Here is an 18,432-nt window from a genome sequence, read left to right as displayed (position 1 = left end):
AGCCCCAAAGGTTTGTAATGTCCAAAATCCCAGTCCAGTGTTGGTCAGAGAGTGAGGTTTAGTGTGAAGGTAGATGGCTAGGAGCTGCAGTGACCTTGGGGTTGTTTGCTGAGGGCAGAACATAATTCCTGAAGAGACACATGGTCTAGAGTGACAAGGCCATCTGCTGTAGCGCCAGCAGTAGGAGGAAGGTGGAGGGGGTTGGACACGGGGGTGCTGAGAATTCCTTTCGCTGGGGTGTGGAGGGAGGAGATATTCTGGGATATCACTGCTAGCAGTCTGCCGGGAAACGTGTTTCTTTGACGTTTTTCAAAAGGAAATCTGTGGGAGAATTTTTGAACACTTGATGGTGAGAGGGGATCATTGTGTGGTTAAATGGGGAAGATATTTTCTCGGCCCTCCAGCTCCCCACAAAGCGTCTGGTGATAATGGTCTTGGTGTGTCGCCGTTTTACTTCGGTGGATCCAGTTTCCTTTCCGTCTCAGCACAGCCGGAGCTGATAGAGCGGGATCTGGTAGGCCGTCTGGCACCGACCTCGCAGAGGATCATCTTCAAGGGATCTTCTTTGGAGTTGTACTGTGCATGGCAAGGATCTACTTTCTTGCTGCCTCACTGAGTTGCATGGCCTAAACGAATGAATATTTTTATGAGGCGCCTTGCACCAGAGATGGGCCAGGACCAAACCAAGCAGCAGATAGAGAAGGGCCTGAGGTTGTATCAGTCCAATCAGACAGACAAAGCCCTGCATGTGTGGACGAAAGTGCTGGAAAAGACCTCGGATCCTGGAGGGAAGTTTCGGGTGCTGGGGTGCCTGATCACAGCTCACTCAGAAATGGGGAAATACAAAGATATGCTCAAGGTAAGCCTCCAGCTGTATGCCACAAACAATGACTTCATTCACTATAGCCAACCAAATACCATTTAATCAGTGTACATAGATGACTAGACTATTTCTTCTAAAGGCTTAATTTTGGCAAAATGTGCAACGAAGGAATCATTTCAGTTTCCTGTATTGATATTTCAAGTCTAAACAGGATTGAATTGTATCAATCATTGCAAGACATTTCTCATATTCTTTAAACTGTGTGATCATATTTTGTTATGCAACCAGCAGAGTGTGTGTGTGTGTGTGTGTGTGTGTGTGTGTGTGTGTGTGTGTGAGTGTGTGTGAGTGTGAGTGTGAGTGTGTGTGTGAGTGTGAGTGTGTGTGTGTGTCTGTGCGCAAACTGAGTTGGTGGTTGTCACTGAATATCTCAGCTATTTAGATGTCACCATGTGTTCTCAGGACTAGTACAGTTCATGCTGTAGTAGCATGTTAACATTTCCACAGTGTCTCAGAGATTATTGATTATTGAGAAGACGTCTCCTTCCCCCTTTTTTCCAGCGATTTAGACAAGCACGGGTTCATTTGTGGCTTCCACACGATGCAGAGTAAATAAGTGCCCTGCAACCTAAGTATCAGTGTGGGGTGTCTTGTTGACATAATCGTCCTCACTCAAACAGCACCCACCCTCACTAACCCAGTTCTAATGAGGACGTTATAAAGCAGAGGCCTTATGCCTGAATACTTTTATCAGATATCTTCTATTTTTGAATCCATCTGATTATTTCCAAGTAGCCTCTATCGTCTTACTCTCATCCTTTCTCTGCAGTACGCCCTTGATCAAATCGACACAGCCAGAGAAATGGAGGACCCGGACTACCTGACGGAGGGCTACCTGAACCTGGCGCGCAGCAATGAGAAGCTGTGCGACTTCCAGAAAACCGTGTCCTACTGTAAGACCTGCTTAAACATGCAGGGTACCACTGTCAGCCTGCAGCTCAACGGCCAGGTATGTCTTAGCATGGGCAACGCCTTCCTGGGCCTCAGTGTCTTCCAGAAAGCGCTGGAGAGCTACGAGAAGGCCCTGCGCTACGCACACAACAACGATGACAAGATGCTGGAGTGCAGAGTCTGCTGCAGTCTGGGGAACATCTATGTCCAGCTGAAGGTACTCAATATACAGCTGTTCATCGAATGTGATTTGATTGATCCACATCAACAGAAAGCAGAATTTTGGTGATCTTAATCTGTGCTGCACTGCAAATATTTTGTGTGCGTCTTTGCTCAGCATTAGTTATGACACCATAGACAAGAAGACTAAATACATTTCAGACCCCTCAGCTATGTTATTTGGGTAAAACATTAACCGACCTGCACGTGTGACTTTGATTGCACAATCAACACTTATTTTGCCAGCGCATTTACAGAGTATGACAACACCTCAAAGCATCCGAGCAAACATCATCAATGGTTATATCTTGTGTTGTACTGGGCATTGTACAACAAGGGCAGAGTGAGCAGGCTGTCTGGTGGGGGTTTATGTAGTACCCTTGACATCAGAGATTTGTAAGTGTAATCCCCCGGCTTCCCATGGAGGATAGGTTTCAATGGGATCGTGATGAAGTGGTGTTTGAAGAATGCACTCATATGTCACGTTATTTTGTGAAACAAAAAGTATTACATGCTTCAAAGTAATGCAGGGACACACAGGTCGACAAACCCTCAGTTTCTGCTCAGATTCTTTCTCTGAATACTGTCTGAGTTCTCATAGAAGGACAATTACAAACCAACCAAAATGCTGACGTTAGTGGAATCTAAATAGGATATGCGGCCATTTGTGGAAAATAACTGGACATCCAAGGTCTTACTTGTTGTTCACGTCTGCCAACAGGACTATGAGAAAGCCCTGTTCTTCCCCTGCAAAGCAGCTGAGCTTGTCAATGACTATGGCAAAGGTTGGAGCCTCAAGTATCGAGCCATGAGCCAGTACCACATGTCTGTAGCCTACAGGAAACTGGAGCGCCTGCCGGACGCCATGGAGTGCTGTGAGGTATTGTTGTATCACCGTCCAACACATCATTACCGTCCTCGGAGAACAAACTGAGAATGTCACAGTTTTGGTTTCCTCACCAACTTGCCGTCTCTTGATGCCTGTGGCTGTTCCGGTGTCGGCGATGCAGATGTAGTAGTTGTTGTGCTGCCGACAGTTGCGAGTGCCAGTTGTTCTGTTGTACGGGGCCTAAACCTCGACAAAAATATGCTCACAGAGGCGCGGTTTAAAGTGTTAATGAAGAGGGTGGCTTTGGTCCTCACTCTGTTCTAATTATGTACAGAGGGTGAAAAATAACTTGATGTCATTGCCTTGGAGTGTAAAATTATAGTAACAAGACAGCAGGATGCATTTCAGATTTATTATATTTACCAAACATATTTAGCCAAACAATTTACACATCCTGTCATATTCAGAATACCAAAACCCGAGAGGAGTCCTGAAGGTGAAGCAACAGCGCCTTAGATTCCCCATCGCCTCTCACTGTGGCTTATTTGAATATATACTGATATTAAAGCTACCAGGGAAAAATTACTGCATTCATTTGTGTCACTGTAGTTTCAGGGGTTGCAGGCTTTAGCTTCCGGATTCACGTGTTAGTGTTGGGATTGTAAACAGTTCTGTAGTAGATATAAACCAAAGCACTGCATCTGAACCTGAACCTGAAATATACATATTATGCATTACAGTTCTGTATAATGGAGTACTGCAGTTTAAAGAACATGTAGCTGCCAATAACAAACCATAATTCTAAATCAGGTTTCCCATAATTTCCCATTGGATTTGTGGAGCATGTTGGTGTCAGAAGTCAAGCGTAGGACTCCCCTCTGAAGTCTCGTTTTTATGCCATTGAATCCTCTTGTCTTGTGCTTCAACAGGAATCTATGAAGATCGCTCTGCAGCATGGCGACCGGCCTTTGCAGGCTCTGTGCCTACTGAACTTTGCAGACATACATCGCTGCAGGCATGACGTTGATGTAAGGCGTCAGTATTGCATCCATATCGGTGCAAATTTGTATTCGGTCGTTAAAGATACATTTTTTTCTTTGCCTCGTACACTTGTTGTGCTTTTTGAAAGTTAAAGACTCTTAGCATTTAGATGTCTGTTTTTAAGACGACCGTGTGCTAAACTATTATTCTCTCTCCGTCCATTTAGAAAGCATTCCCTCGTTATGAGTCTGCACTGGGCATTATGACTGAGATTGGAAACCGTCTTGGACAAACACAGGTCTATCTGGGAGTCGCAAAGTGCTGGCTTCAGCAGAAAGAATTTGACAAGGTACCTACAATTTATATAAATCTCCCAATTATAAAATAAAACTGATGTGATTGTTTTATTGGTCTCATAACAAGCGCTTATGTTGTAATTATGACCTTATTTATTTTCCAGGCTCTTGATTCTTTGCAGCGAGCACAGGAGCTGGCAGATGGGATGGGAAACAAGGTAGCTGATGTTTTTTAAAAGGACAAATCAAACGAGTAATAATTATTGATAGTTGATTCATCAATTAGTTGACAAAATAACCTCCTCAAGGCTTTTTCTGTCATATATAATTTAACTGAATATCTTTGGCTTTCGGCTGTCGGTTGAACAAAATGAGACATCTATGGACTTTGTCAATAGTTTCTGACATTTAATCGACAATAAATGAAGCAAAAATGATGCAAGTTAATCCATACGCACGCTACACACAAGTGCTATAATCCACTCACACACTCTACATGTCATGCTGACTTGTGTTTTTCCTGTATACAAGCTGTGTACGCTGAAGGTTCACTGCCTGAGTGAAGGGATTTACCGCAGCCAGGGGCAGCAGGAGGAGCTCAGAGAGCAGGTGGTGAAGTTCCTGCAGTGCGTCGAGGAGCTGGAGCTCTACTGCGGCATGTGTGGAGAGTCCATCGGGGACAGGGACCAAAAGCTGCAGGCCTTACCCTGTTCCCACATTTTCCACCTGAAGTGGGTGTTTATTCACAGCCTATTTCACAGTTTATACATACTCTAGTTACATTTTATGTCAGAAGTGTTGACTTTCTTCACCCATAACTAATAAAGAGGTATCCACTGTAATACAGACTTTGCTCACTCTCAGACTTAGTTTCAAATGCGTAGTTTAATATGTGTATGTCCTCATTTTAACTCTTGACACGTGTCTGTTTTCTGCTTTCAGGTGTCTGCAGACAAACGGGACAAAGGGTTGTCCTAAATGTTTCAAGTCCTCCATGAAGCCTGGATTTGTGTGAGAGCGAGGACGTGTTTGTGCGTTGGATCTGCAGACACAGCGAGATGCCTCACAGGCTCCTGACTGATCTGAGAGAAGCAAGCAGCCTCAGGATTTGCCCGAGATGTTTGAGGAGTAACACTTCTCGGCCTTGTGCAGAGGATGCTGAACTGAACCCGGAGTGCGGCTCAGAGGATGCGATCAAGGCATCCATCCTATTTAGACATCAGTCTGAAGCTGACAGAGGAGGTATTACTGACAGTGTTGCGTTTCAAGACAAGCTGAAGAACCGACATTATCTCTGATGACTGGCCATTTGTTGCAGCATTTAAATAGGATATGGACCGTCCAAAGAACATTTATGATTTAGTGTAGTGGCTATTTTATGCATTAGAGTTGTTAAGTGAGATGAAATGATCTTTAATTCAGTGATATGTCAGCAATCGTAGTTACACGGCTTGTTGTTCAAATCCAACACAACCTTTTTACACCACATCCAACAGTTGAGCCATTTCTGAATCTAACTGATATCATGCATATTTATTATTGTATTCATGTACATACTATTCTCATGTTAATTTGTTTTAAAAGTAAGACTTTTTTGAGGTGTTTTGTAAAACCTAAAATTAACTAAAATCTCTTAACCATTCAAAAACTAGTATGTCTTTACAAAACAGGTACATGCAACTGTTTTGTTTTTTTCTTTCTTATTCACAGAGATTAAGGAGCAGGATCAACACACATTGTGTTCATAGAAATTCCTTTGCTTTTCACTTCTGGGAATGTTTTACTCTTAACTTTGACATCAACGTAATATTGTTGCAATTTAAGAACAAATATTGTTGGGAAGGAAACCAATTGGGAAAGGATCTTTGACCAATCACACACTTATACACAACTATTTAGGGGAGATACATACATATGTTTTAATGTAGTGTATTTGTAGTACTTGTAAATATAATAATATAATTCAATGGTAAAATCTCAATGGTCACATTAAGAATATTTACTTGCGAAGGCATTGTAATATAAACTTTTTTTTTTTAGGCAGAAAGCCCAAAAAAACACCTCAGCTATCATATCAATGAGTTGTTGCATGTTTTATTTACAATGCCAAGCAACACGAACATCAAAATATGAATCCATGTTACTGCATATTTACTTATTTAGAGCTGTTTATTATAGTATATCTTAATATTCAGTGACTTTTATCATTCATATCCTTTTTGAATTTATTTACAAAATTTTTATACATTGTAGATTTTCCTCAAAAAACTGAAAGCTCCTTTTACTGGACTTCTTGTCTATTTCTCTCATGGATGGGAGAAACTGGTGAGTTCAATTATACATTGAAAGCAGGATAAATACCTGATATTGTGTTAACGACACAATTTCAACAAGGATCACTGACCCTTTTGAAAGATTCAGAGTTAAAGAAAAGAGGTGGAAAAATGCTTCATGCTTGAAGAGAACACACAATACTGTAACTTTGTTTTTCTCTCTCCATACAAAATGTGAGTAGGCTGACAGCACAAGAAGAGAGAGACCAACACATTTACTTTTTACTGCACAAGCACTTATATTTCTCTCTATACGACCTCATGACTGAACAGCTTCTGGTATTTTGCTTGAGGTCTCTGCATCCAAAATAATTGTTGATTCACTGCCTGTTTACCTGTAGCTACAGTCAGTGTAAAAATATAGATATTATCTACAGTTTTTTCTTGGTTCTGGGGTATAAAAAGCGATTTTACTGACAGTACGGCCGCTCATCTTTTAACTACCTCTGTTTTTGCCTCCAAGCTTTGAGGATACAATGCAGTAATACCACAACATTTAAATACATGTAGATTTGTTATGTTTTTCTAGACATCATGTTGATATAACCTTGATTTATTTGATTTAGAGTCTGACTACAATGCATTGTTAATATATTTATGCATTTAGTCAAACCATGTTACTGTGTCGAATATGGAAAGATTTCATTATGGAAAATAAAGTACACTTAAAGTGAATGTCAGCGTTAATATTATGTTCTAAATGTGTTTTAAATTTGTTTCTGTTGCTAGTTTTCAAACTGAAAGTGAACAGTGCTGACATGAGGATGACTTGAACATACCTATATTTGACCAGTCATACTCGTTGTCCAACTTTTACATGAGATTCCACCAAGTGTTGCAAGCTGTACCGCCTCCACTCACGTCACCTGAAGAATGTGAAGGAAGTATTTCTCGTAACTTCACTTTACAGGAATACTTCGACCTGATGGCAGCAAATCTCTCTGCAGAGGACTTGCTTTGTCCTCAGTGCTCCGGGATTTATTGTCTTCCTGTTCTTTTGAAATGTGGCCACAATATTTGTAGAGTTTGTTTACACAAATTCTGGGAATGGAAAAGATGTCGAGAATGTCCTGTGTGTGGCACTGTGTCTGTCCCCGGGAGGCCTCCCATCAATTTGGCACTAAAGATAGCTGCAGAGGAATATCAAATGCAAAGGTCCACCAGCAAGAATCAAGAAGTTTGTTTCCTTCACAATGAGAAGCTGAAGATTTTTTGTAACAACGATGAAGAGCCAATCTGTCTCGTCTGCCATGTGTCAAAACAGCATAAAGTGCATGAGTGCTGCCCCGTAGAGGAAGCAGCTCATCAGAAGAAGGTACAGTAAAAATAGAAACTGGGGAAAAGGAATGCAGGCGTGGGGCTGTTGGTATACACACACACTACAAAACTAGAAAGACTGTATTTTTTGTAGTTTTTTAAAAGGAGTTTTCATCAGGGCTCTTTTTTCTCCCATTATTGATTAATGTTTTCTCAAATAATGATACATTTTTATATAGAGAATGGATTGCAGTGAGCATTTAGTAAATAATCCAAGTAAGATAGGAAAACACCCAGTTGCTCTGTCACATTAGACAGACGGACAGACAGACAGACAGACTCCAAGGTGGCATCTTCACAAATACTCAAAGGAACTTAGTTCACTATGATCAAATAAAACACAGTAGAAAACTGCAAACAGGATAGTGGCTAATTAATTTTCTATCAATTTCAGTTCCAGATTTTAACTTGTGATTCTTTTTGTGTACATTTCAGGCAGAAGTTTCAGCCATGCTGGAGTCCTTGAGGAAAAAACTCAGACTACTGAACAAGACAAAGAAGCAGTGGGATGAAACAAAAACCTACATCCAGGTAAATCTTGTTGAGTCCTTCATGAGTTTTTCATTTAGCTCTATATGTACATGTCACCATTGATGGCCTTTTAATGCTGAATCTTAGAGTGAGGTATTAAATAGGCTACACTTCCGTTTCAGCACGACAAACATTTTTGTTTACTGCTATAAATAACCAGCTTCTCACCATTACAGACCCAAGCATATCAAAATGAGAAGGTAATTAAGGAGGAGTTTGAGAAGCTCCACCAGTTCCTCTGGGAGGAGCAAAACACCAGACTGAAGGTGCTCAAACGAGAAGAGGAAACAAAGATCCAGGTGATGTGTGAGAAGCTAGAAAACATCAAAGACCAGATTGAAACTCTATCGTCCACCATCAGTGATGTGGAAATGGCCCTCCGAGAAAAGGATCTACCATTTTTACAGGTACATTTACAACACAGTGTTCACTGATTATTTTCACTGCAATTTTTTTGTTGTAAAATTACAAATTATTTCAATGGATATTTTTTTATCACAGTCATCTCTTCTTTACGTCAAAATGTTTAGAAATGTAAAGCCCTCTAGCCAAGCTAAATGAAAACCATACATTGTTTAATGTATACAAGTATATTAGATATATCAAAAATAACCAGAAGAGTAAAATGGGAGGAAACTTAGGATGTTGAACATGACAAAAACCATTAAAACACAGAAGACCCTCCCACATGCTGACCCATATTTTCCCATATTAAAACACAGAAAAAGGTACAAAAAGTAAGTTTTAACCTAATTTTATTTAATATTGTTCAACCCTCTTGGTGTCAGTATAACTAAGCATATAAGAAAACAATAGTAAGATTTAAAACATTTCTTTATGTTTATTGTTTATTTTAATTGTTGTCCCACAATCTCAACAGTAACATAAAGAGCTTACTGGTGTGTGTGTGTGTACATACAGTATACATGTGGTTTAGGAGCAGTCCACACATCACACTTTTCATCTATTTCAAATAAATGTGCACCTCCAATACATGTGATTTTTTTTCTTGTGTAGTATTTAAATTTGTTTTTATTTTCTCCCTCCATCTTAACTTAAAAAGGACTACAAGCAGACAAAGAAAAGGTATGTATAAGCCACTACCTGCTAAAATCAGCACAAACTGTCTCCATAAGACAATCTTGTAATTGTTTCAACATGTTTCAGAGTCAAATGCAACGTTCAAGAGCCGGAGTGTGTCAGAGATATTCTGATAAATTCTGCAAAGCACCTGGGATCACTTAAGTATGGAATCTGGAAGAAAATAGCCAACGCTGTCAAATATGGTGGGTGAACAGTTGACTGTAAATTAAAGTTTACTGTAGTTATATTTTCAATCTACTGAACTATATATTTTCCAGTTCCGGTCACTCTGGATCCAAACACTGCCCAGTCCAACTTAAAATTTTCTGAGGAGTTGACCTGCGTGCGGTACAGCACGAAGCTTCCCGTACCTGACAACCCTGAACGCTGCACCAGCCGTGTGTGTGTGCTGGGAGCCGACGGTTTTACGTCTGGAAAGCACAGCTGGACCGTGGAGGTGGGCCAAGGCAAAGACTGGCACATCGGAGTGGCCCGAGAGTCCATCAAGAGAAAGAGTACAATCTTTCTCAACCCCACTGAGGGTTTCTGGGTAATTGGTCTGTGCAATGGAGACTCATTCTGGGCTCAGACGTCACCTCGCACCAAGCTCGTGATGAAGCAGAAGCCTGAGACGATTACCGTCGCGCTGGACTATGAAAAAGGAAAGGTCGTTTTCACCAACGCTGCTGATTTAACAGTGATACACACGTTCAAAGACAGATTCACGGAGAGGATTTTCCCCTTCTTCTCTCCTGGATTGTATGAAGACGGGAAAAACTCAACCCCACTGACAATCTGTCCTCTGACAATAAAAGTGGATGTAGAATAGACTCGAGAACAGAAGACACATCTCTCTAGAGGGAGAGCAGATGTTCTGTTTTATAGATACAAGTTTGGTTTAATGAATCCATGTTTCACACAAAAAATTCAGCCGGAAATTATACAAAACCACACTGCATCCAGTGAAGGTCAGAGCACGTTTAATCACAGGACTATAAACATTTGAACTGTATCATCTTTTTCAGAACAAAGTCCTCAGATTTATTCATTTGATGACATTAGCTGTCCTTCTCCTTGTTTTTTGGTTTCCTCTGAGATGACATGTCTTTAAGTCTAGAGTCCAGTTTTCTTTGCAGATAGGCTTTCTTATTTGGGTCCATGGATTTGTCTTTCTTCCCACTGCCAGCGTAAAGAACGCCCTCTTTGCTTATTCTCATCCGAGCGTGAGACTTGGCTTTATCTCCGCAGCCATGAACCTAAAAAGCGTTAACGACATGACAATCAGAATTTTTGGAAAAACACAAAAAAGTTCAAATACTCTCCTGGTGTCGTTCATATATTTTTTTTTTTTTAGCAGCAAATGTATCATCATTTCTGGTAAATCACACCGACATAGCTTAAACACAGCCACAGTACCACGCCAAAGCATCCAACATCCCCGCCAGTCCACCGGAGGACATCGGGTCCTCAGCGTGAAAAGTAGGCACACATCACATTACGATCATGGGACGGAGGTAATTTGACAAAGTGAAAAACTGTTAAGGTCCATGTGGTCATGTAGACAGGTCAAAAGGGGTTGGATGGATAAAACAGTAAACCTTGACCCAAGAGTCCGGGGTTCAAGTCCTCAAGAAAGTAACTCTTTCAAAGTTTAAAACTTTTACCTAACCAAGTACTTTTTGTTTTCCTAAACCACATTGTTTTTTAGGCCTATGCAAGGTCGCCATGTGTTACCAGACCCCAATTCACTGTGTAAATATATAGGTCTGTGTACACTCTGTAAGGAATCAGTTGAAGTCGTTGCATCCAACTGGGTGTAGACGTTGGATTCATTTTGAAACTATTGGAGCAGCCTTTGACTAATCCATATGCGCCGAAACTCCACCACCGCTCAACTACATTTAGAAAAGAAATGTCCGACTTCAACGTCCTTGCACTTAACCACCGACGCTGATTGGTCCGCCCTACTGACCTAATGTGAAAAGTGACACTGACATACTGCCCTCTAGTGGACAGGTGGGTGTGTTACATGCTTTGGCGTGATACCAGGATAAAGAAAACCACAAAGCAAACCGAACAGTGCTTGGTTGGGGTCGCCCTCTTACCTCTGGTATATGATGGCTGAGACAGTACTGCCTGTTGCAGAACTGGCAAAGCTGTCCGAGTGTAAGTAGAGACACTTTACACTTGACAAAACTACAAATACTGTCAGCCTTCATGACAGCGCTGATGAGTGTGTCAAAGTCATCATCAGGAGCCGCGGCAGCAGCGATGTCGCAGGCGCCACCCTTGATTCGGTTCTTTTCTGGAACAAAAATGATGCAGAGTAAATCAGTTAAATCCAGAAGATGCATTAGAAGACACTTTCAGATGTGTCTTTCGGAATGTTTTTATTAGAGGTTTCGGATGCAAACCTTTGGCCTTCTTTGACTGCTGTGCCTGAGCTGGAGGATTGTTGTGTATTTTTTTTTTTTGAGAGTTCTCCTCCCGTTTCAGCTGCTCCCTCTTCATTCTCTCCAAATGTAAATTTTTCAGGTCTACTGAAGGTTGACACACTGGCTCAGTTCGGGGTTTCGGGGCCATTTCCTCCTCTTTGGCTTCTTCTTGTTCTTGTTCTTCTTGTGTCGGTTCCTCAGCTCCTGTTGACTCCAGGGACCTGGAGACCGTGATGCACCTGTTGCTCCCCTCCCCTTTGCTCTCGTGAACGAGGCCCAGCTCCTCAGCGATCTGATGCACTAGCAGGCGGTCATGAGAGTTAAAAGATGAAGGAAACTGTAGATCACGCTGACTGAAGTTCTTCATGAAGCTTTCCAACTGCTCTCTGATCTCAGCGCATCTTTTCTTGTTCAGCTCGTGCTCCGTCAGTGCTGACGTGCCGAACTTCGCGTGATTCTCTGAACCAGCTGTATTTTCCTTACTGGATTTCTTTTTTCCTTGCTTCACCTTACTGGAGGGCTGATCTCTGACCTTCTGTCTGGTAGATGTGGAGGAGCTGGCAGTCTTTGTGTCTTTGGGGTCGCGGGTGTAGTTCTGTGGCACGATATCTCGAATGTACTCGAATGCTGTTTTGACCTCACCAAACTTGGTCATGTGGTTGATGAGGGATTTAAGGAAAGCGTGATTCTGAACGGTCTGTGTGTCACACACTACAGCGATGTGGCGTCTGGCACGTGTCACAGCAACATTTATCCTTCTGTCCTCTGCCAGAAATCCAACTTCACCTATAATAAAGGAATTGACAAACATGTTTGTCAAGTAAATGAATGCAGCTAATGTTCATGATGTGACGGAATCAAAAGGACTCCACACTCAGAAATGACCTTTTCTGTTGGACCGAACCAACGACAGCACAACGGCTTCCTTTTCTCTGCCCTGAAATCCATCCACAGACTTGATCTCCAGCTCTGGATGTCTGGAAGACAGTTTCTGACGCAGAAGATCGACCTTAAAGGAAATAAAAACATAAAAACTATATCATTCAATTATTTTCAGACATTTTTTATTTTTAAGGTTTGGGTGATAATTTTGATCTAAATGATAGTTTGGATATTTTTTTTTAAACATTGAGAAAGTTTTACATTATTACAATGAGTTCAGATATATTCTAAAATACAATTACTCAAAACGAGACCTGCAACAATAGGTCAGCTGATCATAAAACGTGTTTTTTTTTTATGATTGTTTAATTTTCAGTCAGTGTTATGTAAAAATATTCAGCATTATATTATTCCAGCTTGTAATTTTTCACGTTTTGCAACAATTTTCAGTCTCATATGACACTAAGATCAGTATTTTTCATATTCTGGGCTGTTCGATTTACTTTTTTCTTTGACATTTTGGAAACAAATACATGAACTGAAAATGGAAATAATTGTTCATTGTAGCCAAATCTCTGCACCTATCAACTATTGATCTGACGATGATTTGCCTCCGGGGACAACGACCAATATGTCAGGTGTTTGGGAGCTAGCAGATATCCAAGCCAACACTTCCTCTATGTGCTGGTCATGAGAAACTAAAAGACTTTCGGTACCCAAATCTTTTCCTGCTGCCAACAGGTGCTGTTTTCTTATACACATATCTGTTTATAGATATTAGTTGCAGACCGACTCAGATCTGTGACTTACTTGTAGATTGTACGGAGCAATGACAGCTATGTCTTTAGCTTTCACTCCAGCTTCAGTCAAGGCCTTTATGTGCAGTTCAACAATGTCGACCTCACCTGAGGAAACAGTAAACATAGGGTTAAATCTTACACCACACAGATGGTAAAAACCTTCTGGTATCTTTTAAAATAAAAAAAATGTTTTAACCTTGATTGCCTTTGGACTGCTCATCTGCGACCTCCATCTCACTCAGACCGCACCCTGCTGTGTCAATAAGGAGAAGAGGTGTGCTGGTCTCTTCGACACACGTGACTCCTGCTAGATCTCTGTTTGGATCAACATTTTTATATTTTAATTTAAAGAGTTATCCTTCACTGAAACACAAATACATTTTCTGTAACCAAGTGGATTCTCACTTTAATAAATGTCCCTCCACAGAGCTGTGAGCGGTTAGTCTTCCCTGGTACATCTCTTTGGAGGCCCACTCCATGATGGCGCTGTTCATGCGGTACTGAACTGTTAGCATACGGACCACTGAGTCTCCGTACATCTGGATAAGTCTCTCCATAAGACTCAGAGACAAGCCTTTTGAAGCAGCCCTGTATGGGGAACATAGGAAAGCGAAATGCCTCATGTAACAAGATGCTTTAAAGTTAGCTTTTTCCTGTGACTGATTTGACAGAATTGATATCACTTACATGAAAAAAAACAACAACAACAGCCAGTTGTAGTGGTCACATGAGTGACAGGCTACATTACATTACATAACATTTCATTTAGCTGACGCTTTTATCCAAAGCGACTTACAATAAGTGCATTTCAACCATGAGGGTACCCAGAACAACGGGCTATTGTTTAATGAAGGAAATTTAAAAACTGCGAACCTGTCCTTCAACCTCGAGTGTTGCTTATTAAGTGATAATGATGTAAGAATGTAGAAAAATGCTTCAGAGTTATTGCTCTAAAGAAAACATTTCAGCTAGAGAATTTTTTTTTTATGACAATATATAAAATATAAAAAAAATATGAAACCTTGAATGTTACTTGTGCATGAATGCATAAAAAGAGGAAAACGTGTATTTTACTTTTGTGATTTGATAGTCGGTGGCAGCTGCTTGTAGTCTCCAGCCAGAATGCACTTGCGCGCTCTGAGCAAGGCAATCCAGCAGCTGCTCTCCAGGGCCTGAGCACACTCGTCTATCACCACCCAATCAAAATGATCTGCAGGCAGGAGCTTCAGAGGGCCGTCATTACAAGCACCTGCAGACACAGACGAGCGCTCTCTGAAGGCCTTTCGTCACCACCGCTGCTACTCAATGACATTTCCTTCACTTGAGGACATGACTGACCTGTGTTGGTTGACATCACCACATCGGCACTTTTCAGGATCTGCGCGATGGCTGTTGCCTCCCTGCTTTTCAGCTCTTTCCTCAGCTCCGCTATTTCTCGTCTGAAGTTCACCCGCTCTCCTTTTTCCTTCATCTTCTTTATTCCCACCTTGGAAAAAAACCCATTATTAAATACACAACCTGTCACAATTCATTTACGATGGCACTCGACTGGATGCCAGTGGGAGCACACACACCAAAATACTCACGAAAGCTTTATCAATGTCTTTACGGATGTCAGCTATGATGTTTGCATTGTCACTCTGAGCGAGGATGGCGTCCAGAGAGTGTTTCTGTATGGACTCCAGCAGTCTGGCAGGGTGACCCAGCCTCAGGACCTTGGCCTTGCATCGGGCTAACCTCTCCACTAAATTATCCACAGCCACGTTTGAGGGTGCACAGCACAGCACCTGCGCAGCCACAAGAGCCCAATTATCAAAAGGATCCTATCCGACTGAGATGCTGCAGTGACGAATGCAACAAGATACAAAAATATTTTCATACACAGGAATTAATTCAGCTTTCTCCACCTTCTGGCCTTGTTTGACAGCTTGCAGGATTATCTCCACCACAGTGGTGGTTTTCCCAGTGCCTGGAGGTCCATGAATCACTGCCAGTTCTCTCTGTGAAAGCCCAAAGGAAACGGCTTCTCTCTGGGAGTCATCTAGGTTTGAGTTCACGTATTTAATCTCATCTGATGAAACAAAACAGAAACACAAAGAATAAATCTACGTGAATTCACAGAAAAACCAGACGGATCGTTTTCGATAGGATATGTTTCAAAGCTTTACTCACTTGGCTGTGAGTGAGAAGAAGGTTTTGAATCTCCGAAAAGAACATTTATCAAACTGGCCGCTGGTCCATTGCTGTATCCATTTAATGTATTCAAGGCACTATGATCACAAAACACACGGTGAAAATAAAGATGTTTGGAGATGTCATTATTTACACGCTCTGTGATATTTCAGATTACTCACTGTTTCATTCGTTTGTAGGTGACGTCATTTGCCAACTTCAGGAGGTTGTGAAGAGCATCTGTATCAAAACTGAGCCCATCCTTCAAATCGTCAAAGGCCACACTCACAGACACTTGGCTGACCCTCGTCACTATCCCTGTGCTGATCTGTGAGGCTGCAGTGCATCCAGCGGTGTCATACAAACCAATGATGTCACCTGGAACAAAAGAAAAACATCTCACAATAAGCAAAGCATGAAAAGTCTCAAAAAACAGAGATGCTTTCTTTTTTTTCTCCATCTCACCAGGTCCAAAGTTGTTGCTTGGCAGAGATAAGAAACCAAGATGCTTTCTCGGCTCGAAGACAACAACTGTACGACCGTACAGGCCAGTGGACTGACTTCCTATCTGCAGTTTCAGCAGGCAAACTCCTTTGTTTTGAAGATCCTTGAGAGAAATGTTCTCCTTCCAAATCCTGGGAGCACACAAATGTAGTGCTGTGTATTGGCAAGAATCCAGCAATTTTAAATATCCACAATCACATTCCTCCAAGTCAACATTATGTTCTTACTAGTAGAAATTACATTTCAAGATGTCTACAACTCTGATTAAACAAGCCAAAACATATTTAATAACTTAAAGTGAAAGTGACAATTATGTAATGCAGATACATTTTTGATATCGAGGATGAACTGTATTCTGAAAATGAAACTGAGTATCTGAAATTGAAAGCCCAATACAAAAGTGATGTAATTTGTCCTCAGCAGAAGGAGGGATATTTTGATGAGGAGGAACTGGATTATGGATTTCTGTATTTCTCCACTCCGGCCACTAAAAAGATAAAACTGCTTTCCTTCATTTCCAACCTTTGATAAAATATAGGTTAACTTTACTTGGGCTTGATCAGAGGACCTGCATTACAAACTCTGAGAGTAGCGTTTGACTGTGGCCATTTACCAGCATGGACGGTCTTACACTATCAAGTGGCGTTGTGGGAAATGTTGAACCCCGTGTGTTTGGAGCCTGACCAACACCAGAGGGTGGAACTCACAATATTTCTGCCTCTGCCACTTTGTTTTTCAGCACTCTTCTATTAATTTGTCTCCTCCAAAGTCCACTAAACAAACCCACCGGAGTGCTCTTTGTCAGATAGAATCACAGTCGGGATGTTCATTTACATACCTGGTCTCCTCTATTTCAGCTTCCCGCTCCTCTTGTAGAAGCTCCAGTGTGTTGAACACAAATTTCTCCACTGCCATCGTTGACTAAAACCAAAACCAAAACAACAAAACAATACATCTTCCTTTCATCTATAGACAGCATACAAACACATTTTAATGCTTCACACATACCAGGTTATTCCATGTTGTGAAGGGCTCATTGCATAGGTAGAATCAGTCTCAATCAAAACTGTAAAATGTAAGTCTCCTTCAAAACAATCCAAGACACTGTAGGGTTTGTGCGAGATTAAATGCCTTGTTTTATGCATTTAAAATGCCCAATATATTCTTGATTTGATTTACTTCTGAATGTTTAACATCTTTCTGTTGTTTAGCTTCCTCAGTTAATAATAATAAAATATTCCACCCATGTAATGAACATTTCACAAGATGGAAGGAGCTCAACACAACCGAAGTAAGATCACCTGAATATGACCAGCACAAAGACTCAGCCGCACTTTTACTCCACAAATCAAGTTACATCTAATTGATAAACCTGATGGTGTGATTGATGAATTGGCAAAATCACTATTATTGACGGACTGTAACCAGGAACACTTATTCAAGTGCAATACTTCCGAGGTGCTTCTATGGTCCAAGTAAAACAAATGTGTACAACTTTCAATGTACCCCAAACATACAACGCACAATATCTGGATACCACTGAAAGTAATATAAATGTTATTTTATACTTTGTACTACAACTCGCAGGTAATTTGTTTAGTTTTTTTGGCCTATTTATTGGTTTGTGGTAAAAAAAAATAAAAAAATGGATCGATTTAAAATTGCACATGAAGCCACAACATAAACTCCTGCATACACAGTAATAATAATAATAATAATAATAATAATAATAATAATAAATTTGTATAACATTACACTGGGATAATGTTGTCTTTGAATTTAAGTGGAGTAGTTTTACATTGTGGTTTTGGTTCCTTTAATCCTAAACGCGTCTGAATCCAACAGCCCAGACATATTCCACTATGCTGAGTCATGTTATGGAGCTCCTGCCCTTCATGCATTAATATTACTTTCGCCTGTAGTTCGCCATTTCTCATGAGACAATACGAGCAGGCTGCATCTTAGTGGTTCAAATGTACCTTAAAGCTTTTACGCTGTCATGTCAGCGAACACCACAGCACTCCGTTCACTTTAGCTGTAGTTGGAGAGAGAGACACTCACCCAGTTACCGTCTTCAGGTCTCTGAAGAGACACCGACAGAGCAGAGGACACGAAACCATAAGAGACGATTTGGTTAAATAATTTGGTAATATCTTCTATGGCTTTACAGCAGCGGGGCTGTCTTCTTTGTTTGCGCTCCAACTGGTTTAACAAATTCGCCACACTGCCACCTGTCTGCTCAGCTGACCTCTCGCCGCTCAATCGCACGACTTTTA

General features: G+C 41.1%; 3 protein-coding genes across 3 annotated transcripts; 2 read left to right on the top strand and 1 right to left on the bottom strand.

Moving 5' to 3' along the window:
- Positions 1-240: 240 nt before the first annotated feature.
- Positions 241-7,107, top strand: rapsn (receptor-associated protein of the synapse, 43kD). Its single transcript, XM_069163474.1, has 8 exons — positions 241-859; positions 1,653-1,991; positions 2,715-2,873; positions 3,752-3,850; positions 4,030-4,152; positions 4,264-4,317; positions 4,631-4,830; positions 5,042-7,107. The coding sequence occupies exons 1-8, from the start codon at positions 635-637 to the stop codon at positions 5,112-5,114; spliced, it is 1,272 nt and encodes a 423-aa protein (XP_069019575.1). The 5' UTR covers positions 241-634; the 3' UTR covers positions 5,115-7,107.
- Positions 7,108-7,357: 250 nt separating this feature from the next.
- Positions 7,358-10,261, top strand: LOC138205846 (zinc-binding protein A33-like). Its single transcript, XM_069162153.1, has 6 exons — positions 7,358-7,747; positions 8,185-8,280; positions 8,457-8,687; positions 9,344-9,366; positions 9,448-9,566; positions 9,642-10,261. The coding sequence occupies exons 1-6, from the start codon at positions 7,358-7,360 to the stop codon at positions 10,190-10,192; spliced, it is 1,410 nt and encodes a 469-aa protein (XP_069018254.1). The 3' UTR covers positions 10,193-10,261.
- A 65-nt stretch (positions 10,262-10,326) lies between these two features.
- ighmbp2 (immunoglobulin mu DNA binding protein 2) lies at positions 10,327-18,353 on the bottom strand. The gene is made up of 16 exons (XM_069162152.1): positions 18,218-18,353; positions 16,995-17,077; positions 16,118-16,287; positions 15,835-16,030; positions 15,653-15,750; positions 15,388-15,551; positions 15,067-15,267; positions 14,819-14,966; positions 14,555-14,729; positions 13,886-14,068; positions 13,677-13,795; positions 13,491-13,585; positions 12,684-12,807; positions 11,778-12,584; positions 11,469-11,668; positions 10,327-10,619 (listed from the first exon to the last, which is right to left on the bottom strand). The coding sequence occupies exons 2-16, from the start codon at positions 17,069-17,071 to the stop codon at positions 10,422-10,424; spliced, it is 2,955 nt and encodes a 984-aa protein (XP_069018253.1). The 5' UTR covers positions 17,072-17,077; positions 18,218-18,353; the 3' UTR covers positions 10,327-10,421.
- Positions 18,354-18,432: the final 79 nt, after the last annotated feature.

This window comes from Embiotoca jacksoni, unplaced genomic scaffold, assembly GCF_022577435.1.
Source record: "Embiotoca jacksoni isolate LCO1_2020_lvr unplaced genomic scaffold, fEmbJac1.0.p SCAF_3, whole genome shotgun sequence".
In the NCBI taxonomy this organism is placed as follows: domain Eukaryota; kingdom Metazoa; phylum Chordata; class Actinopteri; family Embiotocidae; genus Embiotoca; species Embiotoca jacksoni.
The sequence above is the reverse complement of the archived record's forward strand: the minus strand, read 5'-3'. Positions and strand labels throughout refer to the sequence as shown.